This window comes from Oryctolagus cuniculus, chromosome 16 (genome assembly GCF_051225735.1).
Source record: "Oryctolagus cuniculus isolate XC-2025 breed Fujian yellow rabbit chromosome 16, ASM5122573v1, whole genome shotgun sequence".
In the NCBI taxonomy this organism is placed as follows: Eukaryota; Metazoa; Chordata; class Mammalia; order Lagomorpha; family Leporidae; genus Oryctolagus; species Oryctolagus cuniculus.
In genome coordinates this window covers 848,051-867,708 of record NC_142882.1, presented here as the reverse complement: position 1 = coordinate 867,708, position 19,658 = coordinate 848,051, and the positions used below count along the sequence as shown (strand labels likewise).

The following is a 19,658-nucleotide window of genomic DNA, read 5'->3' as shown; positions in this document are numbered from 1 at the left end:
GAGTTTGGGGAGGGCTGGCCGCTGGGCGGGAACGGGGACTCTGCACTCTAGGATCCTGCCCCCCCCCAGCAGGTTCTAGAAGCTTCATTCAGCTCGGGTTTCTCAAAAGCCTGGAGCGGAGCGAGTCGATAAGGACAGAACATTCCACACACTTCTTTGGTTCAGGAAAAAGGCACTCATCGAACTCACTGCGCTCTCTCTCTCTCTCTCTCTCTCTCTCTCTCTCTGGGGGGGGGGGCGGAGGCAGGGAACTTCGCATCCGGTCGGGTCCTTGGGGGGGGAGGGGGTCTTTGGTATCAGGTGTGATCTTCCAACCACAGACGTGAAGTTAGAGTGAGGTAGCCTTTACCTGGAGGGCGGGGCTCGGGGAGGGGAGGCGCCAGTCCCGCGGGGCGCGCAGGCGCGGAGGGCTCCGCGTCCTCTCGGACCCCTGCCTCCGGTACAGTTCTTGGTTTTGGCAAAGAAATGTTAGCAGGCAGCCCCCACCTTCCTCGGCGTCCGCGTCTCCAGGCTGCGCGCCCACGAGGGCAGGAGGTGGGGCGGCGACCCGGGGTCCGCGCGCGCGCGCGCGGGGACGGAGGCCGAGGCCGGGGTCTCCCGCGCTGTCCTGGCACTGCTCGCCGTCCGTCAAGGTGCCTACAGGTAAAGTGAATTGGCAGGAGTGCGGGGGGCGGAGGGGCCGTCTGGAGCCGCCCCCCCGGGCTGCGGGTCCGCGCCGGAGGGCGGAGCGCGGCCGCCGCCTCCGCGAACGTTAAGGCAGGCGATTCTTGGCACGGGGGTCCTGGCCGCCGGGAGCGGGGGCTGGCGCTGGGGAGGGGTCGTCGGGGCGGCGTGGGGGGCGCCGTCAGGGTCCCGCCGGTCCTGGGCTTGGGCGACTGGGGAGGGCGCGGGGCCGGGGGCGCCCGGGGAGGGGGAGGGGGCGAGTGATTGTTGGACTCCCTTTAGTGTAGACCCGGTTTGTATGTGCTTCTCAACCCGCTTTAAAAGGAGACGACGCAGGGAGCGCCAGGGCCCCCCCCACCCCCCGCGCGTCCGGAACCGAGGCGGGGGGTGGCGGGGGAGCCCCTTTCTCGGGCCCGGGGCCCCCTCCCCTGGGGGCCCGGGGCGGGGCGGGGCGCGCCTAGGCCTTGGAGAAGGCGGCGCCCGCGCCGGCCGGGCCCCCAGGCGCGGCGCCCGGCTCCTCGGCCCAGCGGTTCATGCAGCGGCGGCGCGCGTTCATGAAGAAGTTGCTGACGGTGTTGAGCTCCAGGCCGAGCTGCTGCGAGATGGTCAGCTGCATCTCCTTGGACGGCCGCTTGTTCTCCTTGAAGATGGCGATGAGCGTGCGGCGCTGCAGGTCGGTGAACACCAGCCGCTGCTTCTTGGGCTGCAGCGCCCGCTCCTTCTGCTGCTCCTGTTCCTTGCGCTTGCAAGCTGCGCGCGCGCGGGGGAGAGCGGGCCTCGGGTGAGCGCCGCGCGCGGGGCGGACGCGACCCGCCCCTGCCCCCCTCCGGCTGAGCCGGGCTGGCCCCGCGCTGCTCAGGGCCTCAGCTCCCCTCCCCGGCGATGGTCACCCCCGGGAGTGCGCGCGCGCGGGGGAGAGCGGGCCGCGGGTGAGCGCCGCGCGTGGGGCGGACGCGCCCCGCCCCTGCCCCCCTCCGGCTGAGACGGGGCGGCCCCGCGCTGCTCAGGGCAAAGGTCCCCTCCCCGGCGATGGTCACCCCCGGGAGTGCGCGCGCGCGGGGGAGAGCGGGCCGCGGGTGAGCGCCACGCGCGGGGCGGACGTGCCCCGCCCCTGCCCCCCTCCGGCTGAGCCGGGGGCGGCCCCGCGCTGCTCAGGGCCTCAGCTCCCCTCCCCGGCGATGGTCACCCCCGGGCGCGCGCAGCAGGGCTCCCCGTGCGCACAGCAGGTTCCCCGGCTGCCTCGGGAGCTGCGTGCGCCCTGGCGGGGGATCCGCCGAGTTTAGGATCACACACCAGTGATGCGGGGCTGGCGCTGTGGCTCAGCGGGTTAAGGCACCGGTTCGAGTCCCGGCTGCTCCACTTCCTACCCAGCTCCCTGCTGATGCGCCTGGGGAAGCAGAGGACGGCCTGGGCCCCTGCACCCACGTGGGAGGCCCGGATGGAGCTCCCGGCTCCCGGCTGGCCCGTCCCTGGCTGTTGCAGCCATGCGGGGAGTGACCCAGCGGATGGAAGACCTCTCTGTCTCCGTCTCTCTATGAAAATCTGCCTTTCAAACAAATACATCTCTTTTTAAAAATTGAGTGGTGCCTGACATTTCGGGAAACCACCCCAGCGCAAGGGAAGCCCAGCTGACAGCCGCAGGGGTGAGGGGAAACATTGTATCCAGGACACCAGACCAGCTGCGCTAAGAGGAGCCGGGGAGGGGGAGCCTCCTGAGAATTCAGACCATGACTGCGCTAAAACTGGTGTGTAGGGGCCGGGCTGTGGCCTGCAGTGCCCGCACCCCACCTGGGCACCGGTTCGAGTCCTGGCTGCTCCACTTCCAATCCAGCTCCCTGCTAAGACACCTGGGAAAGCAGTGGAGGATGGGCCAAGTGCTGGGGCCCTGCACCTGCGTGGGAGACCCGGATGGAGCTCAGCTCTGGCTGTTGCAGCCATTTGGGGAGTGAACCAGCGGATGGAAGACCTCTCTGTCTCTCTGTCTGTCTGTCCTCTCTCCCTCTCTCCCTCCCTCTCTCTCTCCCTCTCCCCCTCCCTCTCTCCGCACCTGCCTCTCTGTAGCCCTTTCAAATAAATACATAAATATTTTAAAAGAGCAAGAATTCATCCATCGTAAGGATGGATACGGGACAGAGTTGAGCGACTCTCCCCAGCAAACAGATGTGGAGAGAAGGGCTGACCAGCTTTGCCACCTGACGGACAGAGGAAGAGACGGGAGACACCTCCCGGGCCGGAGGCAGGAGGAGACGCGAGTCCCCCCTGTCACCGCCCAGCTGCGCCCTCGGGCCCCGGCGACACAGGGGCCGTGCAGGGAGCTGGCCAGGCCCCGGTGCCACGGCCCGACAGCTGCACTCAGAGAGGGTCAGACACTGGCCCAGGGAAGCCCAGCCAGCTCTGGCCCAGAGGAGGGAGGGGGAAAGATGGCGCCGGGGAGCCCAGAGGCAGAGGCTGGGGGAGGGGGGACTTCACGTTTTGTCGATCGCAGCAAAAAGAGGTTCCCGGCGCTCAATCTAATTACAGCGCCGCGCGGCCCATCGATCCGCGCTGGCCGGGCTGCCCACACCAGCGCCGGCGCGCCCCTCCCCCGCGAGGGGGCTGGGCGGCAGGGACCGCCCCCAGCGTGGCCACCACCCCAGAGGGAAGGAGCCCCTTCCATGGGAGTGCACGCGGGCCGGGCCAAGGGCGCAGACCCAGGGCGCAGGGAGCCGGGCACCTGTGCCGGGTCAGCGGGTCAGCAGCCAGGTCACCGCCACGAAGGCCGCGTGTCCACGGGACCCACAGCCACCACACCACACGGCTTCTCCTGCATGGCAGCCACCTCCCCATCCGTCACCTCCTCCCCCATCCCCCTCATCCCCCTCATCCCCCATCTCCCTCCATCCCCTCCTCCTCATCCCCTCCTCCATCCCCATCACCTCCTCCCCCATCACCTCCTCCATCCCCATCACCTCCTCCTCATCACCTCCCCCATCCCCTCCTCCCCATCCCCTCCTCCCCATCACCTCCTCCTCATCCCCTCCTCCCCCATCACCTCCTCCTCATCCCCTCCTCCATCACCTCCTCCCCCATCCCCCATCCCCCCTCCTCATCACCTCCTCCCCATCCCCTCCTCCCCCATCACCTCCTCCTCCTCCATCACCTCCTCCCCCATCACCTCCTCCCCATCCCCTCCTCCCCCATCACCTCCTCCCCTATCCCCTCCTCCCCCGTCTCCATCTCCCCCACCCCCACCCCCTCCTGCACCTGCTCCCCTCCTGGGAGTGCACCAGCCACACCCCCCTCCCTCCCTCCCTCCGGCCCACTGCCCCCATCCCCAGCGGCCGCACCCTCTGTGATGCAGCCCCCCTCCTGCCGCCCCTACCTGCGCTGACACCTGCGCCCCAAAGCCATCCCGGGCCTGCACCTCCCACACAGGGGACTCGGCCCAGGTCCCACCGTGGGGCTCCCACGGGCAGGCATTCCCAGGGCAGGCCGCCTGCCCCCCCCCACGGCAGGGCCCAGGAAGTCAGCCCTCAGGGACTTCACCTTCCTGGGAGGCCCACCCGGCCTCCCGCTGAGCCCTGCGACCCCCCCGCCCCTTGTTCTCCCACACTTGCACCCCCCAGCCTGTGCCTTCCCCTCCCGGTCTCCTGGGAGATCAGGGGTGGGGGACGGGGCTGGAGAGACTGGGGCCCCATCCCCGCCCACGGGCGCCCACGGCAGCACCGATCGCCTCCTCCAACACCTAACGGGTGTCGGCCCCACCCCCACCCTCACCCCCGCGGGGGCCGCCCTGCAATTCCTGCTGCGTCCAGCAGAGGGCGCCACCCCACCCAGCCCCAGCAGCGACGCGGGACCCAAATGAGGTAAGGGCGCAGGGACCCTGGAGCTTCAAACAAATGTGCTTTGGGTCCACACCGCCTGGGGCGCGCACCTGCCCCTGCCCCCGCCCTCGCCGGCTGCTGCAACCCCTCCACCGCTCGTCTCCACCGGCTGGGGGCAGGGTTCGCTGGGAAAGCCCCGTGTGGGTGGGGGAGCTGAGTCAGGGCTCTGCGGCCTCCACCGGGTGGCCCCTGCCCCCTACCCCCGCACTGGGCACGCCCGGACCTGACCGTCTCTCCTGGGATCTGCCCAGAGACGGGAGCGGTGGAGCGGCTGACCTCAGGGGCCAGGAACTGGGCTGCCCCAGACCGCCCCTCCCCCGCTCCTCCCCGCTGACCCCCATGGAGCCCGCGATGTCACGGGGCCCACAGGAGGAGACCGTGCTGCTCCAACTCTTAACACTTCCTCCACGCAGGTGCGGGGGGCCCCAGCCACACCCCTGGACAGTGTGCAGGACTGAGGGCCCGAACCCCCTCCCCGTCCCTCCCTCCACCCGGCTCCCCCTCTCACTCCCCCCTCAGCATGGCCCGTGGGGTGCAGGCCGCCTGGCTCGGGGGTGCCCCGACCCGCACTCTCGCCAGCTGACGCTTGGCGCCCACCCGCCTGCCGGGCGCTCCCCTGTGGCTACAAGGGCAGGGTTGTGTGGTACACCCGCCCAGACCACAGAAACCACAGGTAGAGCCAGGGCTGGGCTGGGCCAGGAAGTGTGGGCTGCCACCGGGCCGGCACAGCCGTGGGAGAAGACCGGGCCGGCCGACCCCAGCGGCGCGCGTGGGACTGGAGGGTGCGGGTGGCACCGGGGTGGGGGGGGGAGCCGCCGGCCCTGGCCGAGGGCTGCAGACTTGGGTCTGTGAAGACCTGCGCGCTGGTCACCAGGTGGACTCAGGCCCCGTGGGTGCAGGGGACCGGGGCCGGGCAGGTCCTGCAGCCCCAGGTGCGCAGGGGGTGGAGCCCAGAGCGGGGCGGGGCACAGTGCAGCCGGGCGCTCTCTCAATCACTGCTGACTTCGATCTGGGAGTCGGCTGCCCAGCACGCGTGGCCTCGTGGGAAGGCGGCCACTGGGACCTGGCTCCCAGCGAGGACAGGAGGTGGTGGCCTGGGTTCATGCCAAGCGCGGACACAGCGGGGTGGCGGCGGAACCCGGGCCACGTCCAGGCGTGGGGGCGGGTGGGGGAGGGTGTGCACAGCTCCTGTCCCGCTCTGCAGTGCCCCGAACCCCCGGGAAGGGGGGGGACCATTCCTGTCCCCCTCCCCCGGGGGCGGCGAGAGGGAGGGAGCGGCAGCCTGAGCCTTGGTCCCCCTCCCTGGCCACCTCCTGCACGGGCTCAGACAGTTCGATACTCGGCCTGGTCTCTGGCTGGGATGATGGCGTTACCTTGGCAACGCGTCCTGCCCGGCTGCCAGCTGCCTGGCCCAGATGTGGGGCACAGCGCCCCCTGCCTGCCCCGGGGCTGGTCCTGGCGCTGACCCGTCCCTCCATCCCGTGGGTCCACCCTGCCCCCCCGGGGGGATTTTCTCTGGGGAGGGGGTGCTAAGCTAGGCCTCTGCTCTGCGCCCACGCCCGTGAGGACCCAGAGAGGCCCTGCCCTGCCCTGTCCCTCCTCCCTCTCCTCCCCTTGCCTGCCCTGCCCCCACCTCACCGGGGCCCCAGCCCAGCCTGGGCGAGACGCCGCCGCCTCCCTCGGTCCCTGCCAGTCTCCCCTGATGGGATTTTAATGGCCACGTTTTCAAATCAGTTCTGCGCCTTTCAAATACTTATCAGCGGCAGCAGAAACCCACGGTTTCACCCGGAGCTGCCCCACCCTGGGGGCTGGTGTCGGGGCAGGGGTGGGGGGTCCGTGTCCAGGAGCAACCAGGCACCCTGGGCAGGTGCACAGGGCGCCCATGAACACACACACGCGGCGTGCGCTCGCACAACGCTTTGCTTTTTAAAAAGGCATTAGGGAGCCAGCGGTCAGCAGTCGGAAATTGATTTGAAAAAGACGGCAGGAAAAGGACCACTGATAAGGGGACAGAGGAAGAGGGATGGAGGGGGGTGCGCCAGCATCTCCATGATTGGGAAATTAATCCCCAGATAATATGGTCACCGGTCCGAGGTGATTCACCGCAGCCCCGGTGACCGGGACCGGGCCCGGCAACCCCGGCCGGCTCGGAGAGGAGCTGGGCGCACAGAGAGCCGCCCCCTGGCGAGGGCCGCCGGCCGCAGGAGACCCCGCCCCGCGCCGGCTCCCGTGCGCCTCGGAAGGAGAGGGAGAATTCGCACCTGTTGCAGCCTCGCTGGGGGAGGAGAGAGAAAGGGGGCTACAGGAGGAGACGGGGCGCCCCGGGGTGAGGCGCCGGCTCCAGCCCCCAGCTCCCTGCTACCCACGCCCTGGGAGGCAGCGGGCGCGGCCCCCGGCACCCGCCTGGGAGACCCGGGAGAAGCGCCCGCCGGGCGGTGAACCGGCAGCTGGAACATTCTCTCTCCCTCTCTCTCTTTTTTTTTATTTGCTAAAAAAATTAATTCAAAAAATCGTTTCTTATAAAAGTTGTTCTTAAATCCGAGAATTATTTTAAAATGTTACAAATTGTTTAAAGCAGCAGGGAGAAATTAAAAAAAGAAGAAGAAGAAGAAGGAAGGGACGAGGAAGCGAACAGGGGCGCTGGCGGCTCCCGACGCGCGCCCTGGTCCGCGCCGCCCGCGCCCGCGCTGGAGGGGCCGAGGGAGGCCGGGGCGGAAGGCGCCCGAGCCGGGCCCGCGCTCCTGCGGCGGGTGCGTGGCGCGGCGGTCGCGGTCTCCTCGCGGGCTGCGGGATTGCCCAGCGCCCGGCGCGCACGTGTGGACCGGCGCGGGCCCCGCGGGACGGCAGCGGCGCGAGCGCGCATGGAGAGTGTCCGGCCCTATCCCGCGCCCCAGGCCCCGCACCAGGGAGGCCTGGCGGGAGCCTTCGGGGGGTGCCCACCTGTGCGGCGGCGGCAGCGGGCTGGGCCCTGGGGGAGCCGGGGCTGCTTGGGGGGGCCTTCCCGTGCCAGACCCCACCGGTGCGGGCGGGGTCCTGCGTCCTGGCCGCCTCCCCTTGCTCCGCGGGCCGCGGGCGCTGGTGCGCGCAGTGCGGGACAGGGGCGTCTCCGTAGGGCTGGGGGTCCCCGCGGCCCCCACGTCTGCCCAGACCTGAGGAAGGGGGTCCTGTCTCCCAGCGCCCCCTTGGCCGAGGGGAGACTGAGGCTGCAGGGGCCGGGAGGGGCCCAGGCGACCTCTCCCCTCGGGCCCGTGCTGCCTTCAGTATTGATCCGGGTCCATATTTAATTAAAAACTTGATTCAGACCAGCCCCGGCTCCCCTGGCTAAGCGGGGCGGCTGCCAGCGCACACAAAGGGGCTGCAGGCCCAGCCTTTGTCCCTGGGCGCAGAGCTGCGGCTCGGCCACTTTCGGCTGTGGCCGGGAGCGGCTCTAAGCTCTCCGGTGCTCGGCGGTGGAGCTGCCTTCCCCGGGCAGCCGCTAAGCACGGGGGTAGGGTAAGGAGATCCAGGAGCAGCTGGGAGGCCAGCGTGGAGGTGGCGGCTGGCGCTGGGGCGGCTCTGGGGGGGGGACTTGGGGAGGCAGATGTCCACTCAGCCCCCCCCCCCGCTGCCTCTCTCCTGGGCACCACTGTCCCTCCGGCCTGGTTCCCCAGGCACAGCAGACCCCGAGGGTCTCCCAGGAGCAGACGGGGACGCCCGTGTGCCCACGAGGCTCTCGCCCTGGGCCTCCGTGGGCCACACAGCCGCTGGCCTCGGCCCCCCAGCCTCTGTCCCCACTTCAGGCAACTCTGTCCTGGCGTTTAGCTCCTCGGCCCCTCGGCTCCCACGGCGCCCCGAAACCGCCCGGCCCCTCCTCACTGCGCCGCAGCTGCCTCTGTGTCCCTGGCTCCTAAGGGACCAGGGACCCCCTCTGTGTGCCTCAGGTAGCCGGCCGGAAAGGGGGGCGTCGCCCCATCCAGAGAGCGAGGGCGGACCCCTTGGCCATCCCACCAGCCCCCCACCTCAGGCCCTGCCCTCCTCGGCCCGCGCGGCTGCACCTGCTGGCACGCAGCCCCTCCCTAGCCTGTGCAGACTCCGCCGACCCCACCCCCGCCCCCCTCCCGGGCGTCCTGGACGTCCGATGACGCTCTGCCCAGCAGAGGTCGGGGCGGGAGCCTGCAGGGGGCGGGGGGCCTCCTGACCCCGGCTCTGGCCTCTGCCCGAGGCGCCCTGGGGGCCTCCCTGCCTCAGTTTCCCTGTCCTGGGCTCCTGGCTCACCTCGGAGCCAGGTGCTGGGTGGCTCTGCTCTGCTGCCCGTCTGAAATTTCATTTTATATATATTTCTGATCAGATACAAAAAATACTTTTTCTTGGAGTTTGCAATTTAAGCCGTATTTGAAGACAGCCGGGGCTATCGACCCGGCCACGGTAATTCGGATTCATCGACCGCCCTGCCCCCAACCCCTCTCCCGTAATTACTGCTGCAGGCAGGGGGGAGGGGAGGGCCCTGGGCTGGGCACTCGGGCTCTCATAGACGGGTAAACTGAGGCATGCGACGGGGGAGGCCTCTGAGGTCTGGGCCCGGATTTCTTGGGTCTGGTTTCCCCTTCTCTCTCCCTGCCCCGTGGCCCAGGAGGGAAGGAGACGGCTGGGAGGGGGGCCGGGCAGGGCTGGGAGGCAGAGGGTCTTCCAGAGAGCCCTCCCGCCCCCGTCTCTCTCTCTCTCTCCCCTCTCTCCTTCTGGCCTCCTGGCCCCGGCACCAGCGGCCAGGCCTGGGCCGGCAAAGCCCTCCTCCGGGGAGGTAGCAGATTTCGCTGCGCCCAGGACAGGGACAGGGGAGCGGGCAGGGCCGGCAGTCCCGCCCTGTGGGATGGAACCGCCCCACACCTCGCTCTCTCTCTCCCTCTCTGACCCTGGCACCCGCAGGCGCTGGGGTCGCGCCCCGCCGCCTCCCCTAACCACCGCGATTTGCCGCCACTTAACCGCCCCTCATTTGCGCGGCCACCGGAACTAAAGGCCTCGCCTGATCGCTCGGCCCTCGGCGTCCCCGCGGGAGTCCGCGCTGGAGACCTGTCCCCAAGCCCACTGGCCAGACCCAGACACGGCCGGTGGGCGGGGCTCCCCAGATGAGACCGCCATTGTGGGCCTCAGTTTCTCCACTTGCAGTTCTACCCGTGCACCCCTCCCCCCAGGACCTGTCGCCCGGTGGGTTTGCGGCCCTGCTGACCCCTCCGGGGAGAAGGGCACGGCTGCCGGCACGCGGTGCCGACCCCCACCCGCCCTGGCTGGTGGGACCAGATTCGAAGAGCCCAGGGGACCTTCTCTGTCCACGCCGCCGGCACAGAGCAGGGTCTAGGGCGCCCCGGGCACCTGGGCTGTCAGTTTCCTGTTACACATAAGAGACAATTCATTTCCTCCCCCTGCCCAGTGGGGAGTCTGAGGACCCCCCCCCCGGCGGCGGCTCCCGCCCATCTCCCCGGCTCTGCAGAACCGGGACACTGACCTGCGCCTGTGGGTGCAGCTTCCGGAGGGCACTGGGTGGGGACCACACAGCCACCCGGTGCCCCTCTGCCCCAGGGGCGGGGTGGGGACCCTGCCTCCTCCCGCCTGCCGGTGCGCGCAGAGAAGATCGATCAGAGCTCCAGGCCGCTATTGTCCCTGTGGCCGGGGCGCACAGCCCCCTCCCCAGCACCACCGGGGAAAGACTCCCTCCGCCCCGGTCAGGGGCCCTCCTGCACCCCCACAGCGTCGGGATGCGGGGGCCGGACCCGCCGCCTTGCGGGAGGCAGGTGCAGCTCCAGCTGCTGTCAGCTGGGAGGGGGGAGGCAGTGGGGGTCCCCTTGGGGCTGCAGCCTGAGTGTAAGAGACAGAGAGAGGCAGAGACAAGGGAGGGGGGGATGAGGAGAGAACAAACCATCAGAGACCCGCGGGTCCCACCGTGGGGGAAGCCGGCCCGGCAGTAGGGCTGCCGGTGGGTGCAGCTCGGCGGGGAGTGAAGCCTGCGGCGGTACTGACCGAGGGTCCCCGGCCGCCCCTCCCCCGCCCCCTCTCCGGTGACCTTTGCCAGCGGCCGGAGGGGAGGAGGGGGTTATTGATCGCAGGGGCCGAGCTACAAAGAAGCGACGGGGGCCGAGCGCCAGCCGGGCTTCGGCGGCCGCGGCGCCAGCGTCCCGCGCACACCGGGGCCAGGCGCTCGGCGGCCCAGGGCTGGGGGTTCCGCGGCCGCTCTCCACGGCTTCTCACCAGGAGCGCAGTGGCACCCCAAGCTGAGAGCAGCGGCGGGTCTGGGGACCAGCACCCAGCGCGGGCGCGCACGCACGCACGCACACACACACACACAATAAGACATCCCAGGAGCGGCTGCGGGGAGCGGTCTAAAAGGCACCGGGGACCGCTCGCCCCTTCCCGCAGGGGCGGGAGAGGCGCCTGGGGGCGGGAGCGCCCCACCATCCTTCTCTGTGTTGGTGACGGTACAAGGCAAGGGCGCAGAACCGCAGGTGGCCTCCCGCGAGGGGTCTCACGACCCGGGAGCGAGGCGGGCACCGGGGCGCCCGGCTGCCGCTCGGCTCCGCCCCGGGCAGCCCCGAGCCGGCCGGCGCGCGCGGGGTCCTACCTGCGAGGCGCAGCGCCGACATGCGCTGGAACTCGGGCTCCTGTAGCCACTTCCACATCCTGCGGAAGGTCTCGCGGCCGGACTTGAGCTTGCTCCAGGGCTTGGGGTTGCGAAGCAGGTCGGAGAGCGTGCCCTGAGAGCGGCACAGGATGCGCTGGGCGAAGATGGCTTGCGGGATGCTGTAGCGCTTCAGCTCCGCCGTGATCCGCTGCGCCACCTCCTTCGTGTTGATCTCCTCGGCCGCCGCGCCCGCGCCGGGGCCGCCGCCGCCGCCACCGCCGCCACCGCCGCCCGGGCCGCCGCCGCCGCCGCCAGCGTGCGGCCCGTGCGCCCCGGCAGCAGCCAGCCCGCCCAGCGGCGCCAGCAGCCCCGCGGCGCCGCCGCCGCCCGCGCCGCCGCCGCCCGCACCGCCGCCGCCGCCTCCGGGCAGCCCGCGGGCCAGCGCGTCCTCGGAGCGCCCCAGCAGCGCGGCGTGCGGCTCGAAGGCGGCGGGCGGCAGCAGCTTGTCCCCGGCCAGGTGGCCCGGCGCGCCGTAGGCGGCCAGCGGCGGGGGCGGCGGCGGCGGCGGCGGCTGCGGGGCGCCGTGCAGTGCGGGTGGCAGCGGCGACAGCGGCGACCCCATGGCGGGCAGCTCCTTGCCGTAGGGCCCGTAGAGGTGGCCCACGGAGGCGAGTGCTGCGCGCTCGTCACGCATCAAGGTGAAGCTGCCGCTCACGCTGGCCGCCAGGCGCTGCGGCGGGGGCGGCGGGGGCGGCGCGGCCGCCGGGTGCGGGTGCGCGTGGGGGTGGCCGCCGTGCGCCCCGGCCACGGCCGCGGCCGCCGCGTGCTGGTGGAATTTGTCGGCCACGGCCGCGAGCGGTGGCAAGTGCTGCAGAGGCGTGAGCGTCGTGTAGGTGCCGCCCAGCCCGGGCGCCTCGCAGGCCATGCCCATGGCAGGGTGCAGCGGGCCGGCCAGCTCCCCGCGGAAGTCGGCGCCGCTGCCCGCGCCGCCCGCGCCGCCCGCGGCCCCCGCGCCCCCGCCGCCGCCGCCGCCGCCGCCGTCCAGCAGGCTCGCCATGCTGGCCACCAGGCCCTGGCGCCCAGGCGCCACCAGGCCGCGGTGCTGCGCCGCCGCCGAGCGCGCGTGGCCGGGGCTCAGCAGCTCGCCCGCCTGCGCGTGGGCCACGCCGTGCAGGCCCCCCAGGCTCTCCAGGCTCAGCTCCATGCCGGGCCGCCGCGCGCGCACGGGCCCCTCGCCGGCTCGGCCGCCCGCCCGCCCGGCGCGCTCAAGGCCGCCGCATGGCCCCCGCCCGCTCCCGGTGGCTGCGCGCGAGGCTGCCCGGCTGTGCGGCCGCCAGGATGTGGCGGGGGAGCGGCCGCCGGCGCCCGGGCCCGGGTCTGACGTCAGCGCCCCCGCCCACCCGCTCCCGCCGCCGAGCTCCCCGCCCGTCCCGGCCCCCTCCAGCGCCCGGCGGGCTGGGCCGGCTGGAGTTCGGGGCTTCTGGGGGCCCCACGCCTCTGCGCGCGCCCGCGCACTCCGGGACCGGCCGTCCCGCAGGGCCGACGGGCTGCCGGGGGGGGGGGGGGCTCGCCTCTGCCCTCTGAGTCCTCTCCAGAGAGGCCCGCCTGCTGCCGGCGCCCCTGGGGAGTGCCAGGCGCGGGAAGGCGGGGACACCCGCGTGCCACGTGCACCTCCCGCCGAAGGACGTGGGGCAGGGGCAGGGCCCTGTGTTCACTGCAGAGGGGCATCTGCCTCCGGGGTGCCCCAGCCTGTTTCCTGGACATCCACAGACCACCCGGCCTGAGGATGGGGGCAAAGGACCTCCCAGTCCCAGGCCCTCCCAGCCCCCTCCGGCCCAGTGCACCAGGAGCCCGGGGCTGACCCGCAGGGGGTCCCTGAGCCAGCGTCCCTGCCCTGGGAGGGTCCCTGCAGTCCAAGGTCTCCTGTGGGGCCCAGGGGCCCCTGGGAAGTGGGGTAAATGAGGGACCCCCGGGGGACAGGACCCAGAGGTGCAGTCAGTCGGGGGTGGGTCTGCAGTGCCCAGCCAGGGCCTGGAGGATGCCACCGCTTAGGGACGAGGGTCTGGGGCGCCGTGGGAACCCAGCTCAGCCCCAGCCCTTCCTGCCTCCCCAGGCCCCCTGCGCCCCCCCACCCAGGAAATGGGACCCGGGTGTTGGGCCTGAGTGGGGGGGGCAGGTGCGGGCACCCTTACCCGTGCACAATGGGCAGCCCCTCCCCGCTGTTCCCAGGCCGTCAAGGTGACCCCCGCGGGGAGAGTCTGGCTGGTGTCGGGGGAGGGTGGCCTCCTGCGCCTCAGTTTCCCCGTCTGAGATGCAGCCGTGGTGGCTTCAGGTCAAGGCTGGGGCTGGAACGGGGCCTCCTCCGTGCAAGGGGCCGGAGGGTGGAGGCGCATGACCTGGCCCCCCAGCTCGGAGACTCAAGTCCCAGGAGGACCCCGGTCTGGCTTGGTGCTTGGAGCTCAGCACTTAGTAAGCGCCGACTGCTTAAGGCACACACTGGGCGCCTTGAGCAGCAGGAGAGGAGGGGGCTTCCCCTCCCTCAGGGGGTGGGTGGCACAGCTGCCCCCTCTTTCCCGCGTCCCCTCCCCACAAGCCGGGTCCTTGGGTGTCTGGGCGCCAGGCTCACCCGTCTTCCAGGTGGGACACAAAGGAGCGTCCCCCGGGGTGCCGATTCCTAGGCGTGGGGGGGGCCGGCTCCACACGCCCGGGCCCCCCAATCCCAACCTCCAAGCATCACAGATAATTAAGAGCAGAAATCAATCAGCCACCATCAAATAATAGCATCGGGGCTCAAGGGAGCCCAGAGGGGCGGGGGCTGCAGGGGGTCAGCCCCAGGAGCCCCGTGGTGGCCGGGGGGGGGCAGGCCCCCCTGTCTGTGTGCTGCGGTTCCTTCTCATCTCTCTGGAAGCCTTTGTAACAGGCAAAGCATCCATTTTGAAAGGAAAAAGCGGACCCTCGCTGCTCCAGGACCCGCCCCCCAAGGGGGCCCTGACCCCTCCCCAGCCCCTGGACTTGGAGCCACCTCCCCGAGCTCCCTCAGGCTGGGGGGCTTGGGTTCCCAGCGACGGGGATTTCGCTCCCACTGCAAAACTGCGCCGGGTCCGAGGGAGGGAGCAGGACCCGGGAGGCGCAGAGCCCCGCGCCCCTCCCGCGCCTTGCGCCGGCCGTAATTAGTAGAATAGCGCCGAGCGGCCTGCAGCCGGGTCATTAGGCAAATTGCGGCGGGGGAGCGCTGGGCCGACTCCCGCGCGGAACCCCCTGGAGACCTGCCTCAGTGTCCCGGCCAGGGGCCTGCGCCTCGGGCGGGCGTCCATGCGCGCGCCGCGCTGGGCTGCCCCGGGCGCCCACACACCTCTCTGGGCTCCGCCCGGCTGTGGGGGAGCCAGCGGGGGCGCCTCGGGGATCCGCGAATCCAAGAGGCGGTCAGGCCCTGATTCTGACCCCGACCCCGACCCCGGGGCGGGCGGGGTGAGGAGGAGAGCAGTTCCTGGCCTCCTTCTCCGTAAACCGCCTGCTGCTCGGCTCGGAGCAGCCCCCGCCCGCCCTGCGGTTCTGGGATCTCCCGGAGCTGGAAGTGTCAAGCCCCCCCCCCCCCCGTTCCCTCTTGGGTCCGCTTCTGGGCCCTTCCCTGAGCCGCGGCCGAGCTTCGGGTTCCATTCGTCCCCTGCGTGGCGCGCCCCTTCCCCCTAGTATCCGAGCGAGGTTTCAAGGAACCAGGACGACCGGTGACCCCCGCCGGCGCCCCTCCAGGCTGAGACCCGAGCCCGCTCCTCTCCCGCCCACCCCCCGCCCCAATCTCACGCGCGTGCGCCCGCGCCCCGCACTGCCGCCTTCGTTGCGGCGGGGTTAGGGGACTTGACCCAGATTGGGACGGGAGAGGCCGGGCTTCTCCGTCCCCGCGGGGGTCCCCGCTGGCCGCGCGCGCGGCGCCCGGAGGTCCCCCTCTCCGACGTGGGCGCGGGGACGTTGCAGGCGCCCCGGCCCGGGTGCCGTGACATTGGGGTTTCGCCCCTGGCGGGCCTCGCGTCCTGGGTCCCCCGCGCGCACCCAGGGGCGCCGGGGCAGCGCGGGCCCGCGGGGTGGACGCTCCCGCGGGCTCTTGGGCGACAGCTGTGCCTGATCGATCTCCCCCCCCCCGCCCGCCAGGGCTCCGTCGCCCCCGCCGCGGCGCTCGGCTTCCATCGAACCCCGCCGCTCTCGCGAACAGCGCGCTCCTTCGCGCCCGGGTACCGGGGCCAGGGAGCGGCCAGGACTCCCCGCCTGGGCGGGCCCAGGAGTTTGGGGACACCGCGCTCCCGCTCCGGGCTGGGGCGGGTCTGGAGACACCAGCCTGTTGGCGCCTCGCTTTCCTAGGAAGGGGCCCGGGGTGGAGGGGGGCTCCCGGGAGGTGGGGATGGAGGGGTCCCGGCCGCCGCCACTTTGCTGCTTTCACTTCCCGTGCGCGCGACCCTCTCCAGGGAGCCGCCCTGGGGGCCTTGGGCCAGGGACGGCCGCCCTGCCCGCGCGCGCCCGGAGCCCTCCTCTCTGTTCCTACCGCACGTTGCCGTTTCGGGAGACTGAGGCCGCGGCGGGGGGCAGGGTGCAGGCGGGGACCCGGAGCGGCCTGGGGGCCGAGGACGCCCGTAGCCCCCGACCCCGCTGGCTGCGCGGACCCCGGGCTTTCCCGGAGCCACGAAACCCGCGTCGGGCGCCGCGCTCCGGAGGGGCCCCGCCGCCGCCCCCTCTGCGAGGTTTGCGGCCCCTGGCAGCTCGCGGGGGACCCCGGATCCCGGTCCCCCGCGGCGCTCTTACCCCACCCCCACCCAGCACCCTCGGCGCCCTTCCGGGAAGGGGGGCTTCTTTGAGGATTAAAAATGCCAACGTGCGTATTTAATGCTCATTGCGGTGCTGGGCTTGGAGAAGCGGCGGCCGAGCCCGGAGACCCCAGGCTGGGGACCCGAGGGAGGCTGTGGCTGCCCAGGGCGTCCCTGGGAGCCCAGGACAGGACGACCAGGGAGGGGCATGCGGGGAGGGCCCCTCCCCCGAGGGAGGGTCCGCCCCCCGGAGACCCTCCCCTGCCTGGCGCCCCGTGAACGCGCCGTGCATCTGAGCTCCCGCGTTATGCCGCCGTCCAGGACCCGGGTGGGGAGGGAAGGGCCCAGCCCCAAGGTTGAGGCCAAATCCTTGCCCAGCCTCGGGGCGCTGGGCCGAGGGGCTGCGGCTCCCCAGGCAGAATCCGCTGGTGGTGGCAAGGGGCAGGCACCTCTCCGTGCGCGCGCGCACCCCCGCCCCGCCCCGCCCCGCCCCCGCAGGCTTAGAGCTGCCGCCTTAGCCCCTGCACGCGCTCTGCAGCTCCATGCTTGTGGGGAGGGGTGTACAGGGACCACGCAGTCACCCCTACCCTCTGTGATCAGGACTGGAGGGGGCATGTGTGACAATGTCGCTTTTCTTGGAGGAAGGGCCCCTCAGGCTGGGTTGTGTAGGATGTGTAGGAGTTCTGTGGGGGCGCAGGTAAGGGGTGAGAAGACACCTTGGAATTTGGGGAGGGGGTGGGGGCAGGGTTCTGGCGCTAACTGCGTCCCCACTTCACGGCCTTACTTAGGAGATGTTTGTCCAGTGTCCCAGGAGCTACAGCAGGGACAGTGCTGATGGGGACAGAGCCAGGCCTTGGGTGGTAAGCAGGGGGTGACCCAGGACACCTGCAGAGTAGCCCCCGCCCCAGTCCAGGGTGCACAGTGACCCCACCCCTCTCCCAGCGCTGTGGATGTGCACGCGTGTGCCTGCCTGCCCACGCGTGTGCGTGTGTGTCCGGATGTGCAGGAAGGGAACCCGGCCGCTGTCTGTTCAGCCGCAGCGCCCGTCACCTCTCTCAGGCCCAGGGCTGGGCACCCAGAGGGGACGGGAGGGGGAGGGGCCACTTTTCCGATGAGGACAGTGGGTGGGGGGTGCCGTGTGGTCCGGCCCGGCCGCAGCGGGGGCGCCCTCAGGTCCGTGGGCGGAGCCGCGGGGGCGGCCACCTGTTGCGAGGCCCCGTGTCCCGCCGTCTCGCTTCCCCGGCCACCCCGGCTGGGCTCCTGCGTGGGCAGCGGGATCCTGGGGGCAGGGGCTCTGTGGGCCCCCCTGGCGGAGGGGCAGCGGCCGGGGCGCAGCCTGGTGCAGGCGTGCGGGCCCTGGGCCCTCCACACGCAGCTGCCCACGCCGTCCATCGGCCAGGGCGGGAGGGTCGCGCGTCTGCCCATCGTCCGCCGGGCCATCGCTGCCCTGGGGCAGGGGGCAGGGCCAGGGGTGCGCGGGCGGGGGTGCGGGGAGACGCGCGGGGACCGGGGTCGCGCAGGGCCGGCTGCGGCGGCTCGGCCTGGTTCTCTCACGGGTCCGCAGAGGGCACCCGAGGCTCTTCAAGGGTGGGGGAGACTCGGGGGTCTCTGGGGTCCTCTTCCTGCCCCTCCTCCTCCCTCTCGGGCCGCCGCCCGCCCCGCGCCTCCTGGCCCCTCGGAACCGACGCGGACAACAAAGCCCGCACCTCGGCTGGGAGGGAGCCGCCGGCTTCCCCGCGCCCGCCCCTCCCCTCCCCCCTCCTGGCTTTCAGCAAAACAAAACAAAACAAAACGTTTCGGTCGTTACTGGAATCCTCGCGGGGAGGCCGCGCTTCCGGGGGCGATGGGGGAGGGGCGCCCGGCCGCGCAGGTGAGTGAGGGGCGCGCAGGGAGCCTGGGGCCGCCCGGTCGACTGGGGAGGGGTCGGGGTGCTGATTCTTCCAGGGAGGCGGGGCAGACCCAGCCCCAGGCCGGCGGGGGCATCCGCGGGGGTGGGGGTGGGGGGCCAGCGCTTCTGGCCCGCCGCAGGGTTCCAGTCCCGCCCCCTACCTCAGTTTGCCCACGAGGGTAAGACAAGGGAGTGTGGCCCGAGGGTCGAGGGTCGGGTGGGGGAGTGGAGGGACCCTGGGCAGCGCTCAGGGGGTGGAGGTGGGGAGGAGGAGAGGAGGAGGGAGGGGGAGGGGAGGAGAGGCCACCTCAGCCCCGCCCACCCCAGCCCTGCCTCGGGATTGATCCTGCATCGATCTGATCTTCGGGGGCTGCAGCCGGCTCGCGCGGAGGAGAGGCGGCGGGGGCGGGGCGGCCCCTCGGTTCCCTTCCAGGCCCGGCAGCTCCCTACCGAATTCTGCAGAGGTCGCAGGAGCGGGCCGGTGGTCCCCAGCTCACAGACAGGCAAACTGAGGCTGCGGGGTGGACTGTGGGCTCCCTGCCCAGCCTGTGCGCGAGGCCTCGTTCCCGGCCTGTGGGCGCGGCGGCAGGTGCACCCCCACTGTACGGGGGCGCTCAGCCCTAGGCCTCCCTGGCAGCCGTGTGCAGCGGGACCCAGGGCCTCAGGCCTCAGTTTACCCGAGGAAGGGGGTGGCCCTGGCCTGTGATTTAATGGCGTCCAGGCCCGCAGCCACCACTCACCTGTTGTGGCCGGCGTTCCCAGGGGCCGGGGGGCGGGGCAGAGCCAGGGAGGGGTCAGCACTCGCCCCAGCCCCCGCCGCTGCCCCCCCCCAAGACCTGTGTGCTGTGGCTGCGTTGCCCGTGCCTGGGAGCCCTGGGAAGACAGAGTGGGCTCAGGTCAGGGCACGCAGTAGGGCCGCGGCCCCCCAGGCCTGTGCAGTCCCATCCCAAGCATTGGCTGGGCCCCTGGACCTGCCTTCCAGGGCCTGGGGGGGGGGGGTGAGCTGAGCTGAGCCACGCTGTGTGGTGGCTGGGGGGGGTGTGTCCCTGGCTGGCCCTGGAGCTGCCCGAGGGCCCGGCTTCCCTGCGCCAGCGCCCTCCGTGCTGGGGCGGCTGCAGCCACACCGGACCACGGCTCCCCGGGTGCTCTCCCCGGGGGCCTTCATGTGGGTTTTTAAAAAAATAGTTATTTTGTTTATTTGAAAGGCAGAGTCAGAGAGAGAGAGAGAGGTCTTCCATCCGCTGGGTCACTCCCCAAATGACCACAATGGTCAGAGCTGGGCTGATCCAAGGCCAGAAGCCAGGAGCTCCATCCGGGTCTCCCACGTGGGTGCAGGGGCCCAGCACTTGGGCCGGGCCATCGTCCACTGCTCTCCCAGGCCACAGCAGGGAGCTGGATCAGAACTGGAGCAGCTGGGGCTCGAACCTGCGCCCACGTGGGCTGCCGGTAGCGAGGGGCAGGCGCAGGCGGTGGCGCCAGCCCTGTCCTGTGGGTTTTTTCCTCCCAGAATGTTTTTTCCGTTATTGGTTACAAAGTCGTCCTCAGGAAGGCAGCAGTCCGGTTAAAGGGATTCTCTCTGCAACTGTGTTTCCTCTAGGAGCTGCGGGAGACTCCGCGTGGGTGAGCAGGCGCCGCTGCCGGCCGGCCCGGCGCTCCGTGGCCCTGGGCCTGCACCCGGGCCCTGTCCTAACCCAGGTCCTCCTGCCGCTCAGCCTGGCTGGTCTCAGCCTGGCCCTCAGGGCTTTATGCAGAGAGAATTCTAGAACAGACAGGACCTGCTGCCGTGGCCGGCCTGCATGGGGTCCAGATTGACTGGCGTGGGGGTGGGGGGGCGTCGCAGAGGCCGGGCTGCCGGAGCTGGG

The 19,658-nt window shown here is 71.5% G+C and overlaps 1 protein-coding gene across 1 annotated transcript; it reads right to left on the bottom strand.

Annotated features, from left to right (window-relative positions):
• Nucleotides 1–294: 294 nt before the first annotated feature.
• On the bottom strand, nucleotides 295–12,362 carry ONECUT3 (one cut homeobox 3). Its single transcript, XM_070067861.2, has 2 exons — nucleotides 11,116–12,362; nucleotides 295–1,413 (listed from the first exon to the last, which is right to left on the bottom strand). The coding sequence occupies exons 1-2, from the start codon at nucleotides 12,317–12,319 to the stop codon at nucleotides 1,121–1,123; spliced, it is 1,497 nt and encodes a 498-aa protein (XP_069923962.1). The 5' UTR covers nucleotides 12,320–12,362; the 3' UTR covers nucleotides 295–1,120.
• Nucleotides 12,363–19,658: the final 7,296 nt, after the last annotated feature.

Coding starts and splice junctions, on each gene's coding strand:
- ONECUT3 (XM_070067861.2), bottom strand. CDS start 12,319: ATGGAGCTGAGCCTGGAGAGCCTGGGGGGCCTGCACGGCGTGGCCCAC. Junction 1,414..11,115: donor GTCGGCGCTGCGCCTCGCAG/GTAGGACCCCGC, acceptor GCGCGCGCGCAG/CTTGCAAGCGCAAGGAACAG.